Source organism: Sminthopsis crassicaudata, chromosome 1 (genome assembly GCF_048593235.1).
Source record: "Sminthopsis crassicaudata isolate SCR6 chromosome 1, ASM4859323v1, whole genome shotgun sequence".
Taxonomy (NCBI): domain Eukaryota; kingdom Metazoa; phylum Chordata; class Mammalia; order Dasyuromorphia; family Dasyuridae; genus Sminthopsis; species Sminthopsis crassicaudata.
In genome coordinates, this window is record NC_133617.1 from 3,450,909 (window position 1) to 3,476,639 (window position 25,731).

The window sequence follows — 25,731 nt, forward strand, 5'->3', positions numbered from 1 at the left end:
TATTTTATGTACCTGCACATGTGGAAGCTCGATGCTTCTGAGCTTGGGGAAGAAAGGAGAGAATGTGAAAGTCAAAGCTTTAAAAATAAAGATAAAATTAGTGTTTTACTTTAAACTGGGGCAAATAAAGATATCAAATTTAAAAAAAAGAAAAATCCTTGCTCCTGGAAGGCCTTTGATCCTTGTTCAGTTTTATGGTATTTTCCCATGATGTCAGGAGAATCACAAGACATTTGGGAATAAAAATGCAGCCCAGTAACCCAGCGCTGGAGGCCAAGATGGAGAAGATCTCCACAATCATGACGGCTTTCCCTTTGGAGCTCTGATATGTGGGGAGGAAAGAGATCCAGACACTGCAAAACACCAGCATGCTGAAAGTGATGAACTTGGCTTCATTGAAGGCATCAGGCAGGTTCCTGGCCAGGAAGGCTATGGTGAAGCTGCCCAGGGCCAGAAAGCCCATGTAGCCCAGAACACAGTAAAATGCAAAGGTGGAGCCCTCATTACATGTGAGGATGATGTGGTGGGATTCAGAGTGTGTGTCTGCTTCTGGAAAGGGGGGAGAGTTCCCCAACCAGATGGCACAGAAGAGCCCTTGAATTCCGGAGCAGATGAGAACAACACAGTAGGGCACTCTAGGATGAAGGAATATCCTCATCCTGCTCCCTGGCCTTGTAACCCTGAAAGCCAGAACCACTATGATAGTTTTGGCCAAAATGGAGGAAACAGCCACTGTGAACACAACTGCAAATACTGTTTGTCGGAAAAGGCAGGAAGCAGTGGTGGGACGGCCCACAAAGAGCAAGGAGCAGAGGAAGCAGAAGGAAAGGGAGGTGAGGAGCAGGTAGCTGAGGTTCCTGTTATTGGCTTGGACTATGGGAGTGTCTTGGAATTTCACAAAGACCCATAGAACCAGGGCAGTGAGCAATGAGAGTGAAAGAGCTACAGCTGTCACTGCCTTCCCCCAAGGGTCATTCACATCCAGGAACGTCACAGTCTTGGGGAGGCAGTGATCTCTCTGCTCATTGGAATATTCATCCTCTGGGCACTTCTGACACTGCTCAGCATCTGCAGGAGACAAACAAGAACATAAAGTTTAGATTAAAATATTTCTCTTCATTCCCACAGTACGAAATACTCAGGAGAGCTGCAGCAAGTCCTTCTGCTTCCATAGAACACAAAACCCCATTCTCTCTTTACTGGGATGACACAGTCACTGGTAACTTACTTGGTATACTGGTCAGATCAAAACTATTCTTGCCCTTGATCACTGGTTGGCTTTGGTTCAAGTTCTCTTTATTCATTTTACATAAGTGATGCCACCTTTTCTTCTTAATGTAATCAGTAAGGACAGTAAGCTTAGACAGTGGAGACCTTTAGCATCAAACATCCAGATTTTGCCTGTGTTGTATTGGGCAACAAATCAAGTTAAAGAGGTGCCTGTATCAATACTTCCTCATTCTTTCCACCTCCCATTTTAGATCTTTCAACAATTACTATTGTTGAATTTATATGAATTTTTAAACATTTTCTTGTTAGATATAGTGCGTGTCTTTTTGTCTCCTCTGTTGAAATAGTATCTTCCTTAATGAAGGATTCACCTCCTCTTTATCACTCTGTCCCATTATTTATGACCAAGTTCTTCTCATACTAAATGACTATTGATTGATTGATTGAATAATGACTTACTAAATATTTGGCAAGTTTCTTACAGAAAACATGTTTCTTTTGTTTTGGAATTCCTCCTTTTCAAAATCCCAAGAGAAATGAACCATTTCCAGGATATATTCAACAATGAAAAGGTAACCCTTTAATCCCTTCATTTCATCAATTAATTAAAAGAAAAATTCTCTTTGGATCCTCTATTGGATTTTTTTTACTAGTATTTCAAATATCGGATTCACCTTATTTTCACCCTACCTTTCAGGTCCATGAGATCTGAAATTAGTATCTAGAATGCTTCAGTGACACACCAGATCCATACTTGCTTTCAGCATTCTGTTTCCTTAAAAACATTTTTCTCCTCATTGTTTCTCCCTCTTTTTTGTGAGTTTCACAACTCTTTTATTGCTCTGTCACATCTGCAGGGAAGACCCAAAGAGACTTGCGAGCTCTGACACAAATTACCAGGAGCTAGGGTTCCTTGCAGTAACTCACCCCTATGACTGGAGATTTCTCCTTCTGAGCATGGGGAGCAGCTGAAGCAACAAGGTGGCTTCCCCTCCAAAGGCAACTTCCTGAATCCAGCAGGACAACTGGCGCTACATACTGCAGAGGGAACCTAAGTTAGTGACAGGAGATGAGAATAAACATTTTTAACTGATAGCTATTTATGTTTCTGAAGAAAAATGCAGCTGATTGAGAACCACGTCTACAGATACAGAATTAAAAGTGTATTTGAATTATGCCATGATCCAACTTATTCTTTCCATTTGTCACCCACTCTTCTGCAACACTCAGTGACAAACCTTTTCCTATAGAACCATTGATAAAAATGTATTTCACACCCTGATCATTTAAAGATAGTCCATATGTTGGCCAATTATAGAGAAGATGACTTCCCTTGTCTCAGTCATAGATGTGGGAGAGATCCCAAAAAAGATCTTGAAGCTTCTTCTTGGGGGTGGCCATTGTACTGCAAGTGCTGTTCCCAAAGTAATGTGAATGTTAAATGCCTAGAAGTATTCCTAATATAGTCAAGGGTTAAACAAGGGTGCCCATTAACACCATTATTATGCAATATTGTACTGGAAATGTTTTCTTCAATAATAGATGATGAAAGAGAAATTGAAGGAATTGGTGAAGGAGTGGTGTACACTTTTGGCAGAACAAGTGCCCGATGACAGAACCCAGAAACATTTGCAATGTAATTTTTGAGCTTCAGATATACCTTGAAGACAGGCTTTTGTGGACAACAGAGGGTGCATCACGGCCCAGCAGAGGTAGGGTACATCTAGGACAGCCTGGAGAAGTCCAGCATTGGGAATTTAGTGTGAGTCACTTAGCCAAAGTACAGCAATAGTGATTACTGTGTCATCATCCAGAAAGCCAGTACATCCGCAGTTCAGCTGTGAGACATCCAGGGCAAACATAGAAGAGTACCTGGGAGTCAGTGAACCTCAGTAAGCCAGCCCAGTGGCAAAGCTTGCAGCACCATTGGCCCCACATAGTCAATGAGAGACCCCTGTTATTCTGCAAAAGAAGCTTTAGGCTATCTCTTGTGTCTCCAAGCAACAGAGCTCAAATTTTAAAAGTGAAAAGAGGAGCAAAAAAAAAAGTTCTGATCATAAAGAGATATCAGTCAGGGAAGATCATAATAGAAGACTGGAAGAGGGTAACAATGAGAAAATGCCTATGAATAAAATCTCAGGGTGAATATGAACTCTTGTCAAGCTCAAAAGGCTCTCCTGAAAAAGCTCAAAAAATATCTTAAAAAAGAGATGACAGAAAAAATGTGCAGGAATGAGAATTATGAAAGAAAATGATGGCGAAAATAAAAACCTAAGCTTGGAAGAGGAAATATGGAAATGTCTAGAAGAAACAACTCTTTTAAAAACGAATTTGGCAAAAATAAAAATATATAGAAATTAATTATTTCTTAAAAATCAATTTGGTTGGGGGGGTAACAAGATGCTGGAGAGAACACATGAGTCTTCCTAAGCTCTCCTTTACCCTGAATCAATTTTAACAAAATTCAGCCTCAGAATTAGTGCTTGACTGTCAGAACCTGTGGATATTGGGTGTACAACATATTGCCAACTGAAAATATTCTCAAAATTCTCCAGAAAAGATCTGTTTTGCTCGTGCATGGGGACAGACTGGGGTTAGGCCAGGCACAGACCTCAGGCAGGCAGTGAGACCACAAGAAACAGCTCATGCTGAGCAGACTGGAAAGGGGCGGGGTGTGGTCTCTGCTGGTGGAAAATCTGGGGGGAGCACTTTAGCACAGTGGCTGCCACTCTGCCCTGGCAGCAAGCCAGTAGATCAGCAGAGAAGCTATAAACACAGGGGTAAAGGCCATAACCCCAAAATGCTGGAGTCTCTAGAGACCTGGCCAACAACCCAACAAATGGAGTGACTCACAATGATCCAAGTGCAGCCACAGTCACTGCTCCCAGTGCAGATACTGCCTTCCCTCTGCCCCTGATTTCAGCACAATGGCTAATCTCAAGGCAGCTTCATTGCCACTTCCTATTGTCTGCAGAGGCAGCTTGAACATAAGACACTGCCCCCCATAAGTAGACTGTAGCTTTTGTGTTTTTTTCTTAAAATGAGCAAAAAGGCAATGCAAGCTTTAACTAAGTGTTGATAACTTCTATAGGGAAAGAGAGCAGATTTCAGACCCTGTGGAAGCCAAAATCAGGTTGGCTCTAGATCTAAAGGTGGATCTGATCTAGTCCCTACCACATAGGTAAATATAATCTGAGAGAAAAAAACAAAAATGCAAGCAAACAATAATAGAAAAAGCAGAAATGTCATGGTCCATATTAATTTCCCAGTGTTCTTTCTCTGGATGTAGTTGCTTCTGTTCATTGGAAGAGATTTGGATCTTCTCATTGTTGAAGAGATCAATGTCCAACAGAATTGATCATAATATAGTATTGTTGGTGAAGTATACAATGATCTCCTTGTTCTGCTCATTTCACTTAGCATCGGTTCTTGTAAGTCTCTTCAGGCTTCTCTGAAATCATCCTGCTGGTAATTTCTTACAGAACAATAATATTCCATAGCATGATTTTCTTCATTCACTTTTTTATTTCTTTTTGTATTTGTCCAATTGAGTTTTTTAGTGAGTTGTATTGTTTTATGAAATTTTTCCCCAATTTGCAAAGTTTTTTAAAAAGAATTATTTTCTTTTTCCAGTTCACAAATTCTCTTTTCTTTGGAATTGTTTACTTTTTCCAATTCACAGATTCTGTTTTCCTGGGAGTTGTTTTTCTTTTCCATTTCACAATTCTGTTTTTCAGGGAGTTGATTTCTTTTTCTACTCCATCTTTTAATGAGCTACATATGTTATCCTGAACCTATTGCAAAGCTTTCCTTTCCCCATTTTTTCTAGCTCTCTTTTACGATCCTTTTATGTATATGTATATGTATATGTATATATATATATGCGTGTGTGTGTATTTATATATATATATATATATATATATATATATATATATGTATTGCATATGTTAAATACATATACTTTAACATATTTAACATGTGGGGCAGCTAGGTAGCACAGTGGATAGAGCACCAGCCCTGAATTCAGGAGGACCAGAGTTCAAATCTGGTCTCAGCCACTTAACACTTCCTAGCTGTGTGACCCTGGGCAAGTCACTTAACCACAGCCTCAAAAAACAAACAAACAAACAAAAACATATTTAACATGTATTGGTCTACCTGCCATATAGAGGAGAGAGTAGGGGAAAGGACGGGACAAGTTGGAATAGAAGGTTTTGCAAGGGTCAGTGTTGAAAAATTACCCACACATATGTCTTGTGTATAAAAAGCTATAATTAAAAAGATTGTTAAAAAAATGAAAATCAATTTGAGCAAATTGAAAAAGAAAATAACTACTTAAAAATAAAATTAGAGAAATTTTTTAAAAGCCATGCAACAAAATTTCCATTTCCATGTCCATGGGCATTTGTATAATTGGCCAAATGCAAAAGAAGATGAAACACTGATGGAAAAAAAATGTAGTTACTAAAACTTAGAATCTGACAGATGGAAACGAATGACTCAAGTAGACAAATAAAATCAATGAAACAAAAGTAAAAATTAAGTGAAAATTTTGAAGAAAATATAAAATATTTCACTGAAGAAACTAATGATGTGGAAAATAGAACCAGGATCGACAAAATAGTAATTACAAAATAGTAAGTAGTAGATAAATCAAACCACAAAGTAAACAAGAAAGAAGTTTAGAAGGTGAATAGAATTTTAGAAAATTAGGTAAGATAGATCTCTGAAGACTATTGAAAAGGGAGAGAGCAGAATAGACCTTTTTCTCAGTGGAACATAGCACTTCTACAAAAACTGACCACTTCTTAGAGCATAAGATCCTCTGAATCAAATATAGAAAGACAGATGTGCAAAATGTATGCTTTTCAGATCATGATGCAATAAAAATACTTCTAATAAATGACCATGGAAAAGTAGACCCAAAATTAATTAGAAAGTAAATAATTCAATCATTAATAATGAGTAAGTCTAACAACAGATGATAGAAAAGTCGATAATTTCTTCCAAGAAAATGTCAATAATAAGATGGCATGCCAATAATTATGGATTGCAGCCAAACAGTAAGTGGTGAAAATTTATGTCTCTAAACGTTCTTGTGGATAACATAGATAAAGAGGAGACCAACGAACTGGGAGTTCAAGTAAAAAAGATAGAGCTAGAACAAGTTAAATATTTCCAATTAAATAATAGAAATTCTGAAAATTAAATTAGACATTGATACAATTGAAAGGGAGGAAACTTGAATTAATAATAAAATTGAGATTTGAGTTTTATGAAAAAAACACAACAATATAGATTAAATTTTGGTTAATATGATTAGAAAAAGTAAAGAAGGGAATCAAGTATGAATCATGAACAGCATGAACTTATCATGAACGAAGTAGAAATTTAAGCAAAAATTAGGAACAATTTTTCCAAAGTTTTGCTAATAGAAATGACATGAATCTAAATGATATGAATGAATCCTTAGAAAAATATAGCTCATCCTGAATAATAGAAAAGGAAATAACATAATTAAAGAGGTTCATTTTAGAAAATATAATTTGAAAATCAGTTAAGTCAATCCCCTCAAAAAAATTTCCTGAACAAGTGAATTTTCTTCATCATTTAAAGAACATTGAATTCTAATATTATGTAAACAATTTGGAAAAAATTATTTAAGAAGGTGTCCTTCCAAATTTCTTTTATGACATAGAAATTGTATTGATGTGGAAACAAAAAAAAAACGCCAAAATAGAAAGAGAAAATTATAAACCTATTTCCCTAATTAATATTGATGCAAAAACCTAGGGAAAAGAGATTCTAGTAGCTTGTCATGAAACATAATACATTATGCCCACCTGGGATTTATATCTGAAATGCAAGGCTGGCTCAGTATAAGGAAAACTATCAACATAACTCTCTATATCGAAAACCAAAGTAACAGATGTCATACAATTATCTCAATCCATGCATAGAAATTATTTGGGAAAATAGAACATCTATTTTTTATTAAAAACACTAGAGAGCATAGGGATAAATGGAGTTCTTTTAAATATTATAAATAGCATCTAGCTAAACCTTTCAGCAAATATTATATGTTTATAAGAATAAGCTCAACACATCTACAATAAGATAGGGTTACCTATTCTCACCACTATTATTCAGTAATGTACTAGAAGTGTTAATTTAAGCAAATAGAATACAAGAAATTTTTGAATGAATCTGGTAATTTGTGCAGGAAAAAAATCTATCACACTTTGTAGATAACATGATGTTATATTTATACAATTCCAGAGAATAAACTATAAAGCTACTAGAAACAATTAACAACATTATCAATTCCACAGGATGTAAAATAAACATAAATATATTATCAGTATTTCTATATGTTACCAATAAATCTTAGCAGCAAGGTATGGAAAGGAAAAAGACAATAATGGTAGGCATATAAAATATTTGGATGTCTGTCTGTTAAGATAAAGGCAGGAAAAATAGGAACAGAATTACAAAACACTTTTCCTACAAATAAAGTGAGATCTAAACAATCAGAAATATATCAAGTGCTCATTTGTAAGCCAAGCTAATCTAATCAAATGTTAATTCTAATTAATCTACTTATTCAGTGCCATTCTAATCCTCCTGCCAAGACCTTGCTTTTTAGAATCAGAAAAATAATTTAAAAAATTCATCTGGAAAAACAAAATGTCAGGAATTAATGAAATAATGAAAAATGCAAACAAATAAGGTCTAGAACTTATAGAAATAAAACCAGTATAACAGTACCTTTCAAAGGTATTTGGTATTGGCAAAAAGCATAGTGGATCAGTGGAATAAAATAAGTATACAATGCAGAATTGTCAACAATTATAGTAATCTAGTGTTTGATAAAATGAAAGACTCCACGTTCTGGGAGAAGAATGCACTCATTGACTAAAAGTGCTGGGAAACCTGGAAACTAGACACTAACCAACATCTAAAGTATTATATTAAGATAAGAAAAAAATGATTCATTATTTAGACATAAATATTGATACTATAAGCAAATTATGGGAATAAAGGCTGATCTATCCCTTGGATATTTGGAGAAGGGAGGAATTTATGACCAAAGAAGAAATGGAGAACATTAAACATGCAAAACAGATAATTTTGAGTAAATCAAATGGAAAACATTCTGCGCAAAAACAAACAAACAAACAGGATAGCCAAGATTTGAATAGAACCAGTAAGATTGGGGATTTTTTTTTTTACTGCACTCTCTCTTTTGAAGGTCTCATTTCTCAAATACATAAATACATAGATTTATATATCTATGTACACATATGTATATATATATATACATATATATGTTATGTATGTATATGAGTCAGTTTTATAAAAATATAAGCCATTCCCCAATTGATAAATGGTCAAAAGAATGAACCAACTATTTTCAGATGAAAAAATTGAAGCCATTTTTCGTCATATGAAAATATGCTCTAAATCAGGACCCGTGGGCCAGAAGAAGCCCTCTGACCAGGTTTGTGTGGCCGGCCTAGTTATGGCAAATGGGCTGAGTGGCAGATACAGAGTGTGAGCTTTTGTTTTTACTATAGTCCAGCCCCCCAACAGTCTGAGGGACAGTGAACTGGCCCCCTATTTAAAAAGTTTGAAGACTACTGCTCTAAATCAATATTGACAATGAAAATCCAAATAAAGGAAACTTTCTCTTGTAATGTGCTGTCATCTCCAGAGACTGTTAATCACTCTCTGGGAGGAGATCTACTGTCATTCACTGCTGCCAATTCTGACCTGGTGTAGAGACTCTTTCTCTCCCTCCAGAGAGCCACCTCAAGTCTGGTCCAGACAAGACTCCCTATCTTGAGTGCCGCCCTCTTTTATCCTCCCAGAGAATGGGCATGGGATAACACAAGGACTTCTGGGGAAAATTACTTCAACCAATGAATTTGCTCCTCTTGAGCATGCAAGCTCCTCCCCAGGAATTCACAAGGAAAACTCCCACTAAAGGCCAGAACTAGAGAATTGTCAAGTACCGACTTAGCACTTAGTGAGAACCTAACATTCTCTGATTGAGTAAGATGGCAGAAAAAGATAATAATTAATGTTGGTAGAGATATGGAAAAACTTGGATGCTAATTATTATTGGTGGAGTTCTGGAATGACTCAACCATTCTTGAGAGCAATGATGTTCCAAGGACTAAGAAAATATGCATATCCTCTTATCCAGCAGAGTCTCTACTGAGTATCTGTCTCAAAGAGATCATAAAAGAGGGCAAAGAACAAATAGATGAAAAAAGGTTTCGAGCAGCTCTTTTTATAGGGACCAGGAAATAGAAATTGAGTCAATTCCCATCAGGTGGGGAAGGGGTAAAAAAGTTATAGCATAGGAGTCTACTGGAATATTATTGTTCTGTAAGAAAGAATGACTAGGATGATTTCAGAAAGATTGAATTAAACTGATGCTGAGTGAAATGAACAGAACCCTGAGAACATTTTACAGAGGAGTAAGATTATGATCAGCTCTGATGGACTTGATTCATTTCAACAATTAGATAATAAAAGATAATTCTAAGAGAGTTTGGTCTTATTTGGTTGTGAGTGAATGTATATGTGAATGAGTGTGTGTGTGTGTGTGTGTGTGTGTGTGTGTGTGTGTGTGTGTGTGTGTGTGTGTGTGCATGAATTGGGATTAAGCAACTTGATTAGAGTCAAACATCTAAGCAGTGTTCAGTGTCTCAAACTGGGTGTAAACTCAGGTCCCCCTGGCTCCAGTGTAGGTGCTCTATCCACTGTGACTAAATAAGATTTGGTGTATAAAATAGTGAGAGAATAGTGGTGTGCTATTAGACATGGTGACCTGGTTGATTTTAGAAAAAGAGGGAAAATTTTGCATGAAATAATAAAAAATAAATTGATTTGAACTAAGAAATATTGTGCAAAGTAACAGCAATGGTTTTCTAATAAAACTTTTGAAGTCTAAGACATTTTGTGTGCTATACCTTCTAAAATCAATTACAAAGGACAGATGAAAGTATAAACAATTTACCTGCAAAGAGAGATAGAACATGGATACTTTTGTTTTGCACACACCAAGCACACACACAAATAGATATATAGATAGATAGATAGATACACAGATACATCTTGTAGGAAAAAAGTAAACAATATGTAATGGAAAGTCATGGTTATATATTGAATCTCTATGTTGTGCTGTGTAAAGTTAAAGGTTTTTTCCTTCTTTGCTAGATAAGTTGAAAAAAATACAAATTAAAATATATTTATGCCTGCTTTCGAAATGGCAAAAAATGGGAATATGAAACGGTGTCCATAAATTGGAGATTTGTTGAAGTACATATTATATTTATAGATATCTGTGTGAATACATACATATAACTTTGCATATATGTATATATATATGCAACTAAATTTCTCTGTGTGTTTAGCAATATACTTATGTAGATATACATAAATATAATAAAGTATTATAGTGCTGTAAGAAATGATAAAGAGAATTGTTGCATAGAAAACAGGGGACACATGTATGAATTTATGACAAGTGAAAGAGAACCAGGTCTTACATTCTAGCCATTTTTCCACCCAACTGCACCTGTCAGCAATGGAGAGTACATCACATAAGTCAAGGTTTCTTCCTGTTTAGGAGCATAAATTAATAATAATGCTCTGACCTTTGAACTCCACAGGTTCCACACTATGACATTTGCACAAATTGTAAAATCTTGTCCGGGCTGAGCTTCTGGGATAAAGTCCCCCACGTACAGAAGATGATCATTATAATAATCAAAGTATCCATAGTTCATAATGGCATACTGGGCCTCTGTACGTCTGTTCTCATCCACAAACACCTGCTCACCAACAATGTTCTTAAACTGGGTGTTCTTCAGGTAGGAGTGCAGCTGAAAGAGTAGAGAAATGCTCATCAGTAAGCGGTACCTCAAGGAAAGGCAATTGGACATGAGAATTTATGGAGTCTTGTGCTCTGATTTTTAGGTGGGGTCAAATCTGGGTTTCTTCTGGGACACAGAAATTAACCTCTGCCACCTGCAGGGTTGCCTGCATCTCCTGGGTTTGTAGTTTCAATTTCACACTCAAATCCTCATTGTTTATCATCCCATTTATATAATGTATTGCCAAGGTCTGCTTGCAAAATCTCTCTAATATATTCCCCTCTTGTTCTCTGCTACTGGAACATCTTCATGACTTCACACCTGGATTATTGCAATATCCTCCTGCTGGTTGCCTCTGACTAAACCTCTACTCTTCTACCTTCCACCCTGCCTGGGAAGGGATTGTTCTGAAGTGCAGGCCAGACCCTGACACTCCCATCCTTGATTATCTCCAGTGGTTTTCTGCCATCTCCAGGATAGACTATCAAACCATTTGTGTGACATTCAAAGACAACCAGGAGCTCAATACCTTAGCCACTGAATAAAGAACACCTGAAGAGGCTGCAGGAGTGGCAGTCATTGCAGCAGTTCTTGTACCACAGATGTTAAGAGGGTTGAAGAGCTTGTCAGAAGGGTATTACAGGGGTCTCTTTTAAAGCCCTGGGGCATGACTTGGTTGTTTTGCCAGTACCCAGATCGAGCACATCTTCCTGGCTCACAGTTTGAGAGTTAGGAAGATAATTATCTGTAAAGTTCTTGAATTGTGAGGGTCTTCATCGTCTGTTCAATCATAATCCTTCTCTGGGAGGAGATCTGTAAAATCTTTTCCTTCTGTGTGCAGGTTTCTTGGGAGCTCTGAATCTCCTCCAGTTCTTGTCCTTTCAGCCCAGAATCAATTCTCTCAGACCCAATGCTGCCCTTATTTTATCCTCCCAGAGAATAGGCAGGTGAGAACTCAATGGGGCTTGGAGAAATACTTCCATCAATGAACTTGTTCCTCTTAGAATTCCTAAGGTGTAAACTCCCTTTAAAGGCCCGAACCAAAGGTCTGAGCTAGAGAACTATCCAGTCAACCTGAATTCTCACCTTGTCACTGTCCAGACAACCTGAGTTCTCACCTTGTCACTGTCCAGAAAACCTGAGTTTTCACCTGGTAATCCTAACAATTATCACACAAGATTCACAGAACAGAATAGAGACTAAGACATTAATAAAGAGATTTCTTCCAAGATCAGACAACCTTAGGAGAAGTGAAACGTCCAGCTCCCTAGAAGAATCCCTGAATATAACTGCACAAAATTCCTGAAGCTTGGGACATTGGCCCCTTTACCCTGGAAACAGGGCACTTCTCCAATGCACAGGTAAAATCAAAGAATAGGCTGGGAAAATTGGCAAATAACCGAAAATGGTCCAGAAAATTGCTGTGATGAACAGGAAGATGAAAAATCTATACTAAGAAGAAAATAAAGTCAAAGCTCCTATATCCAAAGTCCTCAAAGACAGTAAGAATTGGTTTAAAGCCACAGAAGAGTTCTAAATGAATTTTCAAAATGAAGTCAGAGAAGTAGAGAAAAAAGTATTAATAAAAATGAGAGAGATGTAAAAGGAAGCAGAAAAAGACTTAGAAGAGAAAAAAGCCTTAAAATTCAGAATTCAACAAATTGAACAGGAAATATAGAGGTTCATTGAGGAGAATATTTCCTTAAAAATTAGAACTAAGAAGTAGAAGGTAATGATGTTTTCAGAAATTAAAGACAAAACCAAAAGGAAAAAGAATGAAAAACAATATGCAGTATCACAATGGAAAATGCTGACCTGGAAAAGAGAAAGAAGGGAAATCATTTAACATTATGAGACGACTGGAGTTCTACAATCAAAAAGAACATGGATTCTATATTTCAAGAATGTATCAAGTAAATTTCTCCTGCATTCCAGAATTTGAAGGGAAAATAGAGGATGAAAAAAGCTACAGATCATCTACTGAAAAAGATCCCCAAAGGACGTCACCAGGGATATTATAGCCCAATTCTAGACCTCCAAGGTGAAGGAGAAAATAGTGAAAGGATGCAGAAAGAAACACATCTATATATTGAAGCCACATTGAGGATGAACAAAGAATCCTCACCTTCTTAATGGAAAGATCAGAGTGCATAGAACAGCCCAATTTGGAGAAAAAAAGATCTGGCTTACAAGTAAAAATCACCTGCCTGGAAATCCTAAGTTCAGTCCTTCAGGAAAAAAAAAATTGGGTTCCTAATGAAATAAAGGGCCTTCAAATATTTCTGATAAAAGAAGTCCAGAGCTGAATAGGAAATATGTAATATAAGATTATTTACAACTCTAAGACTCTAGGAAGGAACTTTCATTTGAACTTTATATGCTATTTGACAAATATTAGAAACCAACAATAAAATCTTTGAGGAATATACAATCAGAATAGTATTAGAAATTGCAAAGGTTTCTATGTCTCCCGTGTCTCACTTCTTACTAAAATACATACTCAAAAAATCATAGCTAAAAAAGCGCCACATTTTCCATATTACCTGCCATGGATGAGGCAATGCAGATCCTTCATTTCCCAAGGATCTTATCTCAGATTTTTTCATCAGTATTTCATGGAGAGCCCAAGCCACAGCATATAAAGCATTGTAGATATTGTAACTCAAGGCAGATGTGGTCATGTCCACAGGGTAAAAAGGTAAATGTTTCAGGGTGGCATTTGGTAAATATAAATCTTGCTCAGGGATGTCTGGTTGTTCTGAACATTTCAAAAGTGATGGCATATGTGCCTGAATAAAACTCTTCCTCATACTTAAAGGTGATGTAAGTGCCCTGATAAAACTCTCAAACCCAGGTACTGGACTAGTCAAGTGTGAAAAGAAGAGAGTGGCATGGAAAATGAAACCATAATGGTACAAGGCTCTGGTTGTAGTGTCTAAATGAGATGTGGCAATCCACACCTTCTTGGTTGGAAATGAAAATCCTGGTGGGTTTCCCATAATTGTTAATGAGTCTGTGTCAGTATGAATGACAATGACTTTGACTTCTGAAATTAGGATCCTGGACTTGAAGGCCTCAGAGGTCTCCCTGTTTTTTCTGTCACTGAGAGGGATCTTCTCTGTGAAGGACACACAAACTCTGTTCTTTTTCATTTCCTCTCTCATTTCCTTGAGGAATTCCTCACCTCTCATATCATCAAAGACAATCAGACCTATCCAGTTCCATTGAAAATATGCCAATAAGCGGACAATTCCTTGGTGAAGAGAAGAGGATTTGTGGGCCATCTGATAGAGGGAAGGAAACTGGACTTTGTCAGCAAGACTGAGATCAAATGGACCGTAAGTAATCTGGATGAGAAAAAAAATATGGATGAGCAGGTGCATGATGCTGCAGAGAGAACTAAAGTAAAATACACAGTCAAATGGGCATATTTATTGTTAGAAGAAAGTTTTAGATTTTATTGTAGTTTATCATAAATGAAAATTTCTCTCTGAAAGTCTAAGTCTCTGTGAGCTCTCAAAAAGACACTGACTTATTGAAGGTATTCAAGTAACAAAACTTCCTTAAGCTTCCCAAGGGAACCAGAATATATAAATTATTTCTTCATTTGATCTTTGGCCCAGAACAAATTTCTAGAGTAAACCAGCTCTATATTATTGAGGCTGAAGACAAGGTTTTCTTTGTGAATGAAAGAAAACCACATGATCAGAACTGTGTATTTTTAAAATTTGGGACAAAATAATATTCACCTATAGATGTCATTATGGGTTATAATTGTGGTATTTTCAACAAGAAAATCTAACTGGTTTCCAATAGACCCTGTATATGTATTTCTGGCTTTATGAAATCAGAAAACTGAGATTCCTAAAGGAGTTTAGTGAGATCTAAATGAGTGATACAGGAAAGACACCCCCAGTACAATGTAGCTGAGTAGCTGACATCCTCCCAATCACTAAATATGTCCAAGAATATGACTTTTCAAGCATAATGACAGCTCATTCTTCTTCATGTATCATTGCTATAAATAGAACAAACAGGAAACAAAAAATGTTTTTTCAACATTAGAGAAATGCAATTCAAAACGAGTTGGGTGTAGCAAAAGACACCTATCAGATTTACAAATATCCCAAAAACATAAAAGGAAAGCAGAAAACGTGGAAAATTTTTGTATGAAGGGTCTCTGGTAAAATTCAGCAGCAAACTGGGCAAGGGAATTGCAATGTGTATTGTAGATTGACTTCATTTCTCAAATATAAAGTTATCTCCAGGCATATGAAAAAATTCTAAGGCCCTATTTTTAGAGATGTGCAAATTGAAACAATTCTGCAGTACCACATCCCACTTATTAGATTGATTAACATAATGAAAAAGAGAATCATAAAAAATCCTGCAAGGGATATAGTAAACTAGGGCATAACATGTTGGAATTGTAATCTGCTCCAGTTATTATGAGAAAAAATTTGAAAAGATGATCAAAAGGCTTTAAAACTGTTCATATCCTTCCATCCAGCAATATCTTTGATAAATCTATATACCAATATTATTACAAAAGTGAGAAAGGACCAATTTGAACTAAATTCATTAAGCAGTTCTTTTTGCTATGGCTAAAGATTAGAAGTCAAATGCACATATTTCTATTGTAAAATGATATTGTCTGAATCCTGAATGAAGCATACTATTTTTCTTGTTTTTTATTTCTTTCTTTTGAGTTCTCTTTTACAAAAATGAATGCATTGGAAATATTTTTCATAATTGTACATGTATAACTGATATCTGGACGCTTACCAGTTTAAGTAGGGACACCATAAAGGAAGAAAGAGAAAGAGAATGGGGAGCTCAAAATATTAAAAAATTGTTTTTGACATGCTATTATTGGAAAAAATAAAATATGATATAGTAACAAAGTGCTTATAAACATTTAAGAAAATAAATAAATACAATTGTAAAATGATTAAAAACAGCTGAAACATGTCCTAAACTGCACATAAGTGGTCTAATGCTTCTCTAAAGTTCTCATACACATGAAAACTATGGAAAAAGAGAACATGGTTTAACACCATGTAAGACATTCATGACTCTTTATACCCCATTACTCTACTCTACAGATGAGCCCACATTAACTATCATCAGACACAACTTCATATGTATTGTTTGTTCTCTAAGACACATCAGAACGCCTGTTTGAAAATTTGATGATCATTACCACAATCTCTGTCAAGGATATTTGTCTCTGACGAATACAGATATTCGTGGATTGCATAAGAGGGCTGATAAAAACTCAAATCCTCTATGACAAATAGTATTTCAGAGCTGAGGATCACATATATACCCACACGTCACAGTAGGGAAGATTCTGCCTTTTTGTGAAGGAGACTTATTCAACTTATCCAGCCATGCTCTGTCTGATCAGGATCAAAGAAAAATAATCCCAGAATAGAAGAGATTGCCTCTTCTCTTGACCAGACTTCCTGCTGTTTATATCATCTGGCAACAAAGGCTCTAGATGAAGGCTTCTCATGAATCCCTCCCTCAGACAGTTCAGTCATGTTTCCACAAGGACATCTAGAGTTAATTCCTATACTCTTTGAGCTTAGAAGTTTTTGTTTTTACTCTTCTCTAAGTATATGGTCAGGACTATTTATAATTTTAATGTTAGTGATACAACAAAGATCCCAATTGCTTTTTCTCCAAGAGCCTTAAAAACTGAATCTGTATCTGTAAAGAAACAATAGTTAAATAATGTTAGATTAAATCAGGAGAGCTTTAAAATAAGGAATGTGGATAGAAATGGAGAGAGGCTTCTAGTCCTTCACCTTTTCATATCCATACTTCCACATTCAATACTGATCTCTATTTGCTTTAAAGGAAACAATCTAAATTTTCATTATTTCTCTTCCATGAAATCATCCCCAATTTTCTTCTTTCTTCTGAATACACAAAACAGTCACTGATTTGACTGACCATTGACAGAGTTCACTAAGCAGCCAGCTTAAACTACAGTGCTCAGAGAGGTCTCTTTTCAGTTTGGAAAAGATGAGGTGCTTTCTGAAATGTCACTTTTTGCACCTAATGTTTCTGCTCTCCTTCTGTGCCCATTATTAAAGTTAATAACGTGAATAATATTCTCAAACTCTTGTCCATTCGTAAATGTAAATATGAAGTTCTTAGGACAGCTCTGTGGATAAGCTTCCCAGGGCTGCCTAAAACAAGCACCTTATACATCAGTGCTCATGCTCAGTTTCCTTTTATAAATAATTCTCATCTCAATAAATTCTGGACTAATAGTGAGGGACTAAGTGATTATGAAGAATGAAGTTCATAGAATGAGGTATAAAATACTGAAAGTTCATTTAACTTAAAGTCCAGAATGGTAACATTTAATCAGTTCTCTTCCACCAGTGAAGTGTGTAATGTCCAGTAAACACTTTAACTTCTCCAGTCATTACTGAACTAATCTGTATAATGGGCAAATAGAACTAGTTTTGCTTTCAGATCCTTTTTTGGGTTGAAGGTTAAATGCCTTCTTGACTTACAATATGGTTGATTTTCCAGGAGTTGTTCATTTTCCCTGATGATGACAAGAGTGAATTTATTCAGTCACTAGAGAGTTAAACTGATCTAAGAAAACCTAGTTTAATTAATATCCCAGTTGATCATAGCTGCATGATAACAATTTAACTTTTCTTAGTCACAATAACCTCCAGTGTAAATGGAAGTTATAAGAACATCTTCATTATGAGTTTGTTGTGAAGATCAAAAGAAATACGTTTGTAAAACATTTTTTTAATTTTTTAAAGATATACATAAATGCATTTTATTTTACTGCTGCTGCTCCTGCTACTTCTACCACCAATACTACTGCTGTGACTCCTAGGTTGTACAGAAGAACAGAGAATGTATTAGGTTCTATCTCATTCACCTGGGGTAAATGGTAGAGGTCAAGCAGGGTCCCCATCTGAACAGAGAGAGCTGATGTGGCTCCTCCAATGGCAGCCACAATCTTTCCTGGCTCTCTGCAGTTGTAATTAGGGAGGGGCTGATATGTTCCAGACAGCCACCACTGGTAGTGCTCCAAGGTCCTTTCTTCACTGGAATAGGAGTTGTACACACGGTATCCCAGGGAAATGTTTGGCAACAAATTGGGATTCCTGTTAATCTCATGAAGGGTGAAGGCAGCCATGAAGAGTTGCTGGTAATTTTTTTCAATATATCTGGTGAATTAATGGTAAATGTTATAGAACATTGATGCAAACTTCACACAGAATTCATTTTAGAAGAGGGACTTTCCCAACAATCAGACACAAGTAAGAACTGCAATAGCTGTTTAGCTCCTTCCATTTGAATTAAAAATAACCTCTTTCCATACACATTGTTCCAGTATTCTTTTTTTGGTAATTTCTTAATGCATGAGGACTACTGGTTTTATGTCCTAATGAAACTCTGCTTGCTTGCATCATTCACTGATTCCACAAGAAGACATGGATACTTGTTGCTTCTAGAAACCTTAGAGTATAATGGGAGGGAGAAATAAGATACTGTGATGCAAGGTGGAAAAAGAGTAATTAGATTGGTTAGAGTCACTGATATATATGGACACTGTACAGTAAGACCATATTTCCCTGAAGAAATAAGGGAAGATTTCATAGACATCATCATTGTCTATGAAAATTGAGGATATTTTGGTATCTGAGTATTTGGCAAAGAGGTCCTTTAAAAAAGGAGGAAATTACACACCTAAATTCCAATAGGTGTGAGAACACAATGTGCCGCAGATCCTATCTAATATCTCCTATAAAATGAGTTCCTGGTTTATCTTTTCTCTCTCCTTACTTTTTTCTTTTCTCTCATGATCTGAGAAGAAAAATCAGTTCTAAGATTTTGATTTATTACCAGATCTTCAACCAGGAGCCCAATAGCAAAAACCTATAGCTTTATTATTTTAGGCCATGTTTAAAAACTGGCCAAACCTTGTACAATATTGTTAATAGCGAGTACCTCTCAGACACTTTGGGCTTGTTTTAATGGGTGGAGAAGGTTAGCGTGACATTACACTCACTTATATTCAATTTCCATCCAATTATCATGGATGTTGACAGTATGGAGTCCTTGCCTTCTCCGTGGCTGCAGTTCTCAAGGTAAAAATTAAATAATTCATAAAACATAAAAGGACATTTAATTTAGAACAGGATTTTTGTTTAATGTATCACCAATGGGTGGGGACACTTCCCCTCTAGGTCAAACTTCCCACTTTTCCAAATGCTGAACAACAAATAGAACAAAAACAAGGATACTAAAGCATTAAAGGGATAACCAATAATTCATATCATTTAATGGCCTTGTTTCTTAGACAAAAATATACACAACTGCAATGAAATGTTTATAATTTATTAATATTGATTTGTAGAGAATTTTTATTTATATGTAGAAAGAAAAGTACAAATGAAAAGAGAGTCCAGAGGGATTAAATAATAACATAAGACTACAACAAGCTTCAGAAAAGAACTTTTATCTGCCAAGGAACCATTCAGTGAAACATATGGTTTGTCTTCAACCAGCAGAACATACAGTAAAGAGCCAATGAACTTCTCTGATGTAACAGAGGGAAATGATCCATAAATCGGTGGAGGAGTCTGAATTTTTTTTGCAACAGCACAGATTTGCAAACGGTTATATTTGAGTGTTGCATGCCTGTATACTGAGATCCTGCTATAGAAAGGAGGGATTTGCAAAGAGAGTTGATTGTGATAATGCATAAAACTAAGAGCTATGCAAGCAGCACAAAGGTCAGGATGTTTGTCAAAATCCCAGAAAGTAAATAAACACCATCTGTCCCGGGTTCATCGGGTTCAGGAAGAGTTAGCTTGAGAAATGAAAAGAAGCCCCTCTCACACTACCTCGAGAAACAGAATTCTCTAAACATCCCTGAGAGGGAACAGGCATTTCATAAAGGCATTTGCAAGGCTGAGAACTTGCTAGAGCTCCATCCTGCACAATTCTGTCTTTTCCAAATAAAGTCAAATTTCCCATCCCTCAGTTTCCGACTCCATCAGGCCTAATTTATTCAGTACCTTTGAGATTCCCTAAGTTAGGACACACTGACCTTCATGACAACATTACTTCTTCCAAAAAGAATAGAAAACAGTGATAAATTCATTTACCCACAGGAAGGAGTAACATAAGCTCATGTTTCCAATGCACAAATGAGGTGGGAGGAGTAGAATTATCCCTAACCCTAAATTTCCTGAAGGAGGGGTCCCATGACTTCCTAACAAGGGGTGCTCTCTTGTCAGGTAGGCAAAGCTGGAGAAGAGACACAGCTTTCCTTCCTGTGAAAGGGGCAGATTTCCCCTAGCTCAGGATCTGTACACTCAGCAAGAACTCTGTCCTAGCATAGAAAGGCAGCACGGCCCAAGTACTTCTGCTGCTTCAGGCCATTAACCCTACACTATTTCCATGAAGTCAGGATGACCTGGAAGGGAGGGAGAGAAAACACTGACCCTGGTAAGGACTGAGTGGCCTGGGGATGACCTGTTTGATAGGAAATGGGAAGGGGAAAGGAGGGGAGAGGGGTTTGCTTTCTTCAACTCTGATGTTAAGGAGACACAATGGAAGCTGCCAAGAAGATACAAACATGACGAGACAGGGAGAGGGGAGAGCACCCCAACTCATGCTGAGCAATGAGGACTTTTCTTGCATCCTAGTAGTGGAAATAAGCACAGGCAGAGAGAGACACTTACGTGTAAGGCCTACAAGCCTTGTTAGGAGGCCTCTGAAACCGCTCTGCTCCTGTGACATTGCTCACTTCAGGTGACTGTAGGGGGAGAAAGAAGCCGATCTCCACATCTCCAGGGATGTAACGCATGGGTTGATCCTCATAGCAGTCCTGCCCAGACCCTGGAAGCTGCAGCAGCAGAGACACAGCAAGGGAAGAAACGAGGTGAGAAATGCTTCTCACAATATGGGGCCACATCTCCCTGAACAGTAAGCAAAGTTTTAACTCTGAGGCAATGGAGCAACTCCTCATGCTCCAGCCAAGTCAGCTGCTTGAGTCAGGGACTGAGGAGGAACTTGTCAGCACCAGACACGGCCTGTCTATGTATAGAAGCCCGGGCTCTGATGTCCAGGTCACACTGGAGGAAACAGTGGGATATTAGTCAGGTCCATGTGCAAGACAAGGACAAAGGTGTAAGATGAGGGACCATTATATACTTTTTCTCTGTCTCCACGTACAGTTATTTTTAGATAGTTATTGGGTCCATTCGTCTTACTCGATTTTCCTCAGAGAAGTCTCAGTCTCAGAAGAATTCTGGGGACCAGCCTGCCTGGGGCATCTCCAGCTGAGTCCCTGCATCCAGGGAAATCATAAGTGCAAAATTATATTTTGACCTTTCTGTCCTTGTGCCAAGTCAGGCTCCATCCCAGACGTGCCTTTTGTTGGAAAATAGTTTTGTGACCTGACTTCAGCCTGTGATGGAGAAACCTCATGAAATATTCCATTGTAGATCACAAGATTTATTAAATCCTTCAGAGATCATAATTTTCCTAAAAGTCAGTAAAGTTGTAGCCTTGATGCTCATAAGTTCCCTGCATCAGGGTCCACGTGAGCCAGGTCCCAGGCTCAGGGCGCAGTGAAATCCATTTGGAAAAGTCATTATAGAAAGTCTGGTGCTCAGAGTTTTCCTCTGCTAGTGGGTCTTACTCTTTCTGTAGGATTGTAACATCCCTCTGTTAGAGATGAAAGGAGCCTCAGAGGTTCCTCAGTCCAGGATTTTGAGGACAGATTTCCTCTCTCCAACAAGGAGAACAAAGACACCTGCAGGCCCATCTTCCCCACCTGAGATTAATATCACAGGATCTTCAGCTTCACCTTTGCACTTTGGGCGGTGGGAGCAAAGACTTCTGAAGTCCCAGAGACATTTGCAGCAAATCTTTCATGAAATCTCGACTTTACAGATGAGGAAATGACTCCCAGGGGATTAGAATGACTTGCCTGCCCTTACACAATATGGAGCAGAACAATCCTGAGGTTTTACCCAAAAGCTAATTCCCTCCTACTCCCAACCACTGCCCTTAGAGAAGGTCACAGGGGAGCTCCTGCAGTCAGAAAGCCTTTGGAGCAGAGCTTGTGGCTCCATCCTTCAGCCTCCAATCTGAGGGAGAGGCCCCCGGGTGCATGAGATGGGGACATATTGCTCAGTGATTCCACTTCAGGAAATCAGTTTAGTCCTGGGGGGAGGGGATGCTGCTCCTGGCAGCGAAAACCAGTCAGAGCTGAGGATGAAAAATGAAGAGAATCAAATACAAACTACTTTGGTAAATCTGCCTTTGCTATGTGATCCCAGGCCATCTTCCCCACTTGATTACCTATAACAAGATAAAGGAGCATATAGTCAGAAGAGACCTCAGAGACCTTGTGATGCTAGGTTGGTCCCTTCCTTCTCTAGATCCAGGAAATGGGCCCTGCAAGGTTCAGTCCTTTTGGTCAGGTCTAATCCTCAGTGACCCCATCTTGAGGTTTCCCTAGAGGGCTTTGCCGCTCCCCCTCCAAGGCCTTTGACTGATGAAGTAACTGAGGGAAATGAGGTGAAGGACTTGCCTTGGGTCACAAAGTGGTCCCAGTAAATGCCTGAGGCCAGATTAGAACTTGCCTCCTGTCACTTAACTGTCCCTGTCCAATCTGAGTCCCTTCCAATGGAAGATCCACTCTTGGACCTTCAGGGAACTTGCCCCTCCACATGGGGAGGTCAGGGTCCTCTCTGGGGCTTGTTCTTCCCACTTTGGAATAATCTGAGGGAAAAAATAATGTTAAAACAAAGCTTCATTATGACTCCTGTGTGGGGTCTCCTCAAAATGCTCCTCACAGAGGATATTGGGGGAATGAGGGAGGCTTCAGTCACACACACACACACACACACACACACACACACAAGAACCACAACATTTCCTGGGACATTTTGTGAGTAAAGAAGCTGTGGTAGAGACCAGTGGTTTGTAAGGACTTCATTTCCAGGTGGATTCATCTGGGATCCTGCTGGGAGCCCTTTGGACAAGGAGACTTCAGTCAGCCCTCCCCCTCTGGCAGAGAACTCTGGGAATTCCACAGAACTTTGTTTCTTTTGACTTTGACCCTCCTCAGGAACTGCTTTTGTCTGGGGATATTGGAGTGAATTTCTGGTAAAGACAAGGGGGAACTGATGCTCCAGGTTCTGAGGGGACCATTGCAGCCCATCCAGAACACTGACGAGACGACTGCCATCCTGGCTAGAAAAGGGAACAGGAGACACACAGGGGGACTGGCAGCAGGACGGCTCTTCATTTCCTTCCACAGAGAGAAGGCCCAACAGCAAGGACTCAGAACCAGGCATCTGAGGTGCATCTAATATGTTCCCATCATCCTCCTGGAAGGGAAGGACTTTCAGGGCGCTGCCTCCCCAGTGATCACAGCTCCTAAAACAGAAGCAAATGGGGATTCCCGAGGGCCTCAGGAGCGCCCATATCTGACCTGTGTCACTGTATCAATGGGAGTAATACACAAGAACAGGCCACATTGCCCCTGCTTTGCCAGGGCTCCCTGAGCACCTTTTCCCAGGCCTTGAAGCTCAATCCCCTCTCTGGGCCTCTTTGCCATTAGAACCGGGGACCAGGAGCTCCCAAACCTCCCATGTGGCTTTTGATTTTCACACTGACCGGCACAGAGGGAGTTCTCAGCACAGGCTCCTTTGATCCCCCATCATTTACCCCCAGGGGGATCCCAGCTGATCTCTGTGATTGCCTGAGATCCCTGACCTCCCTGGGTGTCTTCTGGAGCAGGAGGGGGTCAGACTCCTGACCTCGGAGGGCTCCTGGCTCCAGGTCCATGATCTAGTTCAGCCTCAGGCAGAACAGTGGGGCCTGTGGGGGAGGGGCCCAGGGCTCTCCATGGTTCTGGCCAAGTCTATTGTTCTCTGGGAAGAGAGAGAGCCAAGCTAAGGGGGAGGGCAGGGGCTAAGTCAGGAGCTCCAGGGGCACCTGGCCTGAACAAAGGGGCAGCTAAGGGGGCAGAACATGGAGCTCAGGCTGGAGCCAGGGAGAACCGAGTCCTACTGCAGCCTTAGGCACCTGCTGGCTGTGGGACCCTGGGAAATCCCTCTGATTGACTCAGTTTGCCCTGATGTAAAATGGGATAATAATAGCACCTACTTCCTGGGGGTGCAGTGAGGATCAAATGAGGTGATTGTGAAGCCCTTAGCACAGGGCCCGGCTCCATAAACAGTAGTAATTATTATTATTATTTGTAATGTTCTTGGTTTCGGTTTCCTTGGGGTCTCTGGGAGCTTCCTTTCACTTCAGTAATCACCACAAGTGCAGCCGGGGTTAAAGTCCAAATCCTTATTTGTCTCTTTCCAAGTCTCGGCTCCTTTCCTGGCCCCGTTAGCTTTCCTGGGGGCCTCTCTCTCTCCTCCATCCCAGAGCTTGAGCTCCCACCTCCTTCTCTGCCTCTGATTCCCCCCGACTCCACAGGTTTGTGCTCCAGCCTCAGCCACCACCAAGGAGGACGATGGGATGAATCTGTCCCTGCCCCGAGAGCTTCTGGTGCTTGTCTCTTCTGGGCCTGAGAGCTCGTCCTTCTGTGCCCCACACTGAGCACACCCCTGTCATGACACCCCTGGGAACCATTCTTTGTTGTAGGATTAAATCAATGCTGACCTGGGTTTAACCACTGTCTCCTCAGTCCCACTCAGGGCCTTGTTTCCGGTTCCGGCCCAACATCTCCTTGTAGGGTCAGACTAATCCCCCTGAGCCAGGCTGAAGGAGGGAACCATTGTCTCTGTCAATCCCACTGACTCAGCCCCTTGCTCTGTTCCCAGTTCTGGCCACAATCATGATTAGTAGTAAATGAGTTAATGTCTGTGAATGGCTCAGCACAGCACCCGGCCCACAGTGGGCACTTTATACCTGGCAGTTACTACTGCAGCCCGGGGGGCGAGCCGGACGCTCCAGGACTTTCCCTGCACACTCGGGTTTCCCAGGATTCGGGGTCTCCCTGGGACGTGGGTCCATTCTAGCAGCTCACCAGCCCTGGAGGCCTCCTCCTCCTGGGACACTCCTTCTGTGTATCCCCCCAAAAGCTGGAGAGGCCTTCGATTCACCCCTCACACATTTATTAGACGCCTAGTAAAAGTGACAGCCCTCCCCCTCTGGGTTACCTTCCTCTGGGGGAGATGTAACATGTACAGAACTAAAGGAAGAAGGGGCAGCTGGGTGGGGCAGGGGTGGGAGCCCTGGCCTGGAGTCAGGGAAACATCTTTCTAAGATCAAATCTGGCCTCGGACATTTACTATCTGTGTGACCTTGGCCAAGTCACTGTTTGCCTCAGTTCCTCATGTCTAAAACGAGGTAAACAAGGGAATGGCAAAGCACTCCAGTATTACTGCCAGGAAAATCCCAAATGGGGCCAGAAAGAGAGGGGCATGATTGAACAATGGCTGAGCAAAAAAAGCAAAATAAAGCCAAAGGAAAATTGAAATACAAAGGGGTGGGTGATGGAAGAAACATTTGTTAAGCCCCTACTGTGTGCCAGGACCTTGTGTATAAAAAACAGAGAACACACCTGGGGGGCAGAAGATGTCTTCTG

General features: G+C 39.3%; 1 protein-coding gene across 1 annotated transcript; it reads right to left on the reverse strand.

Moving 5' to 3' along the window:
* On the reverse strand, positions 1–23,975 carry LOC141539156 (vomeronasal type-2 receptor 26-like). The gene is made up of 6 exons (XM_074261924.1): positions 23,904–23,975; positions 20,855–21,018; positions 18,037–18,328; positions 11,054–11,126; positions 2,158–2,268; positions 1–1,068 (listed from the first exon to the last, which is right to left on the reverse strand). The coding sequence occupies exons 1-6, from the start codon at positions 23,973–23,975 to the stop codon at positions 140–142; spliced, it is 1,641 nt and encodes a 546-aa protein (XP_074118025.1). The 3' UTR covers positions 1–139.
* Positions 23,976–25,731: the final 1,756 nt, after the last annotated feature.

Excerpts from the sequence above, each read along its gene's own strand:
- LOC141539156 (XM_074261924.1), bottom strand. The coding sequence starts at position 23,975 with ATGGACCTGGAGCCAGGAGCCCTCCGAGGTCAGGAGTCTGACCCCCTC. Across the intron at positions 18,329-20,854 it reads AAGGCTTGTAGGCCTTACAC|ATATATTGAAAAAAATTACC; the intron begins GTAAGTGTCTCT and ends TTAATTCACCAG. Across the intron at positions 1,069-2,157 it reads AGAAATCTCCAGTCATAGGG|ATGCTGAGCAGTGTCAGAAG; the intron begins GTGAGTTACTGC and ends TGTCTCCTGCAG.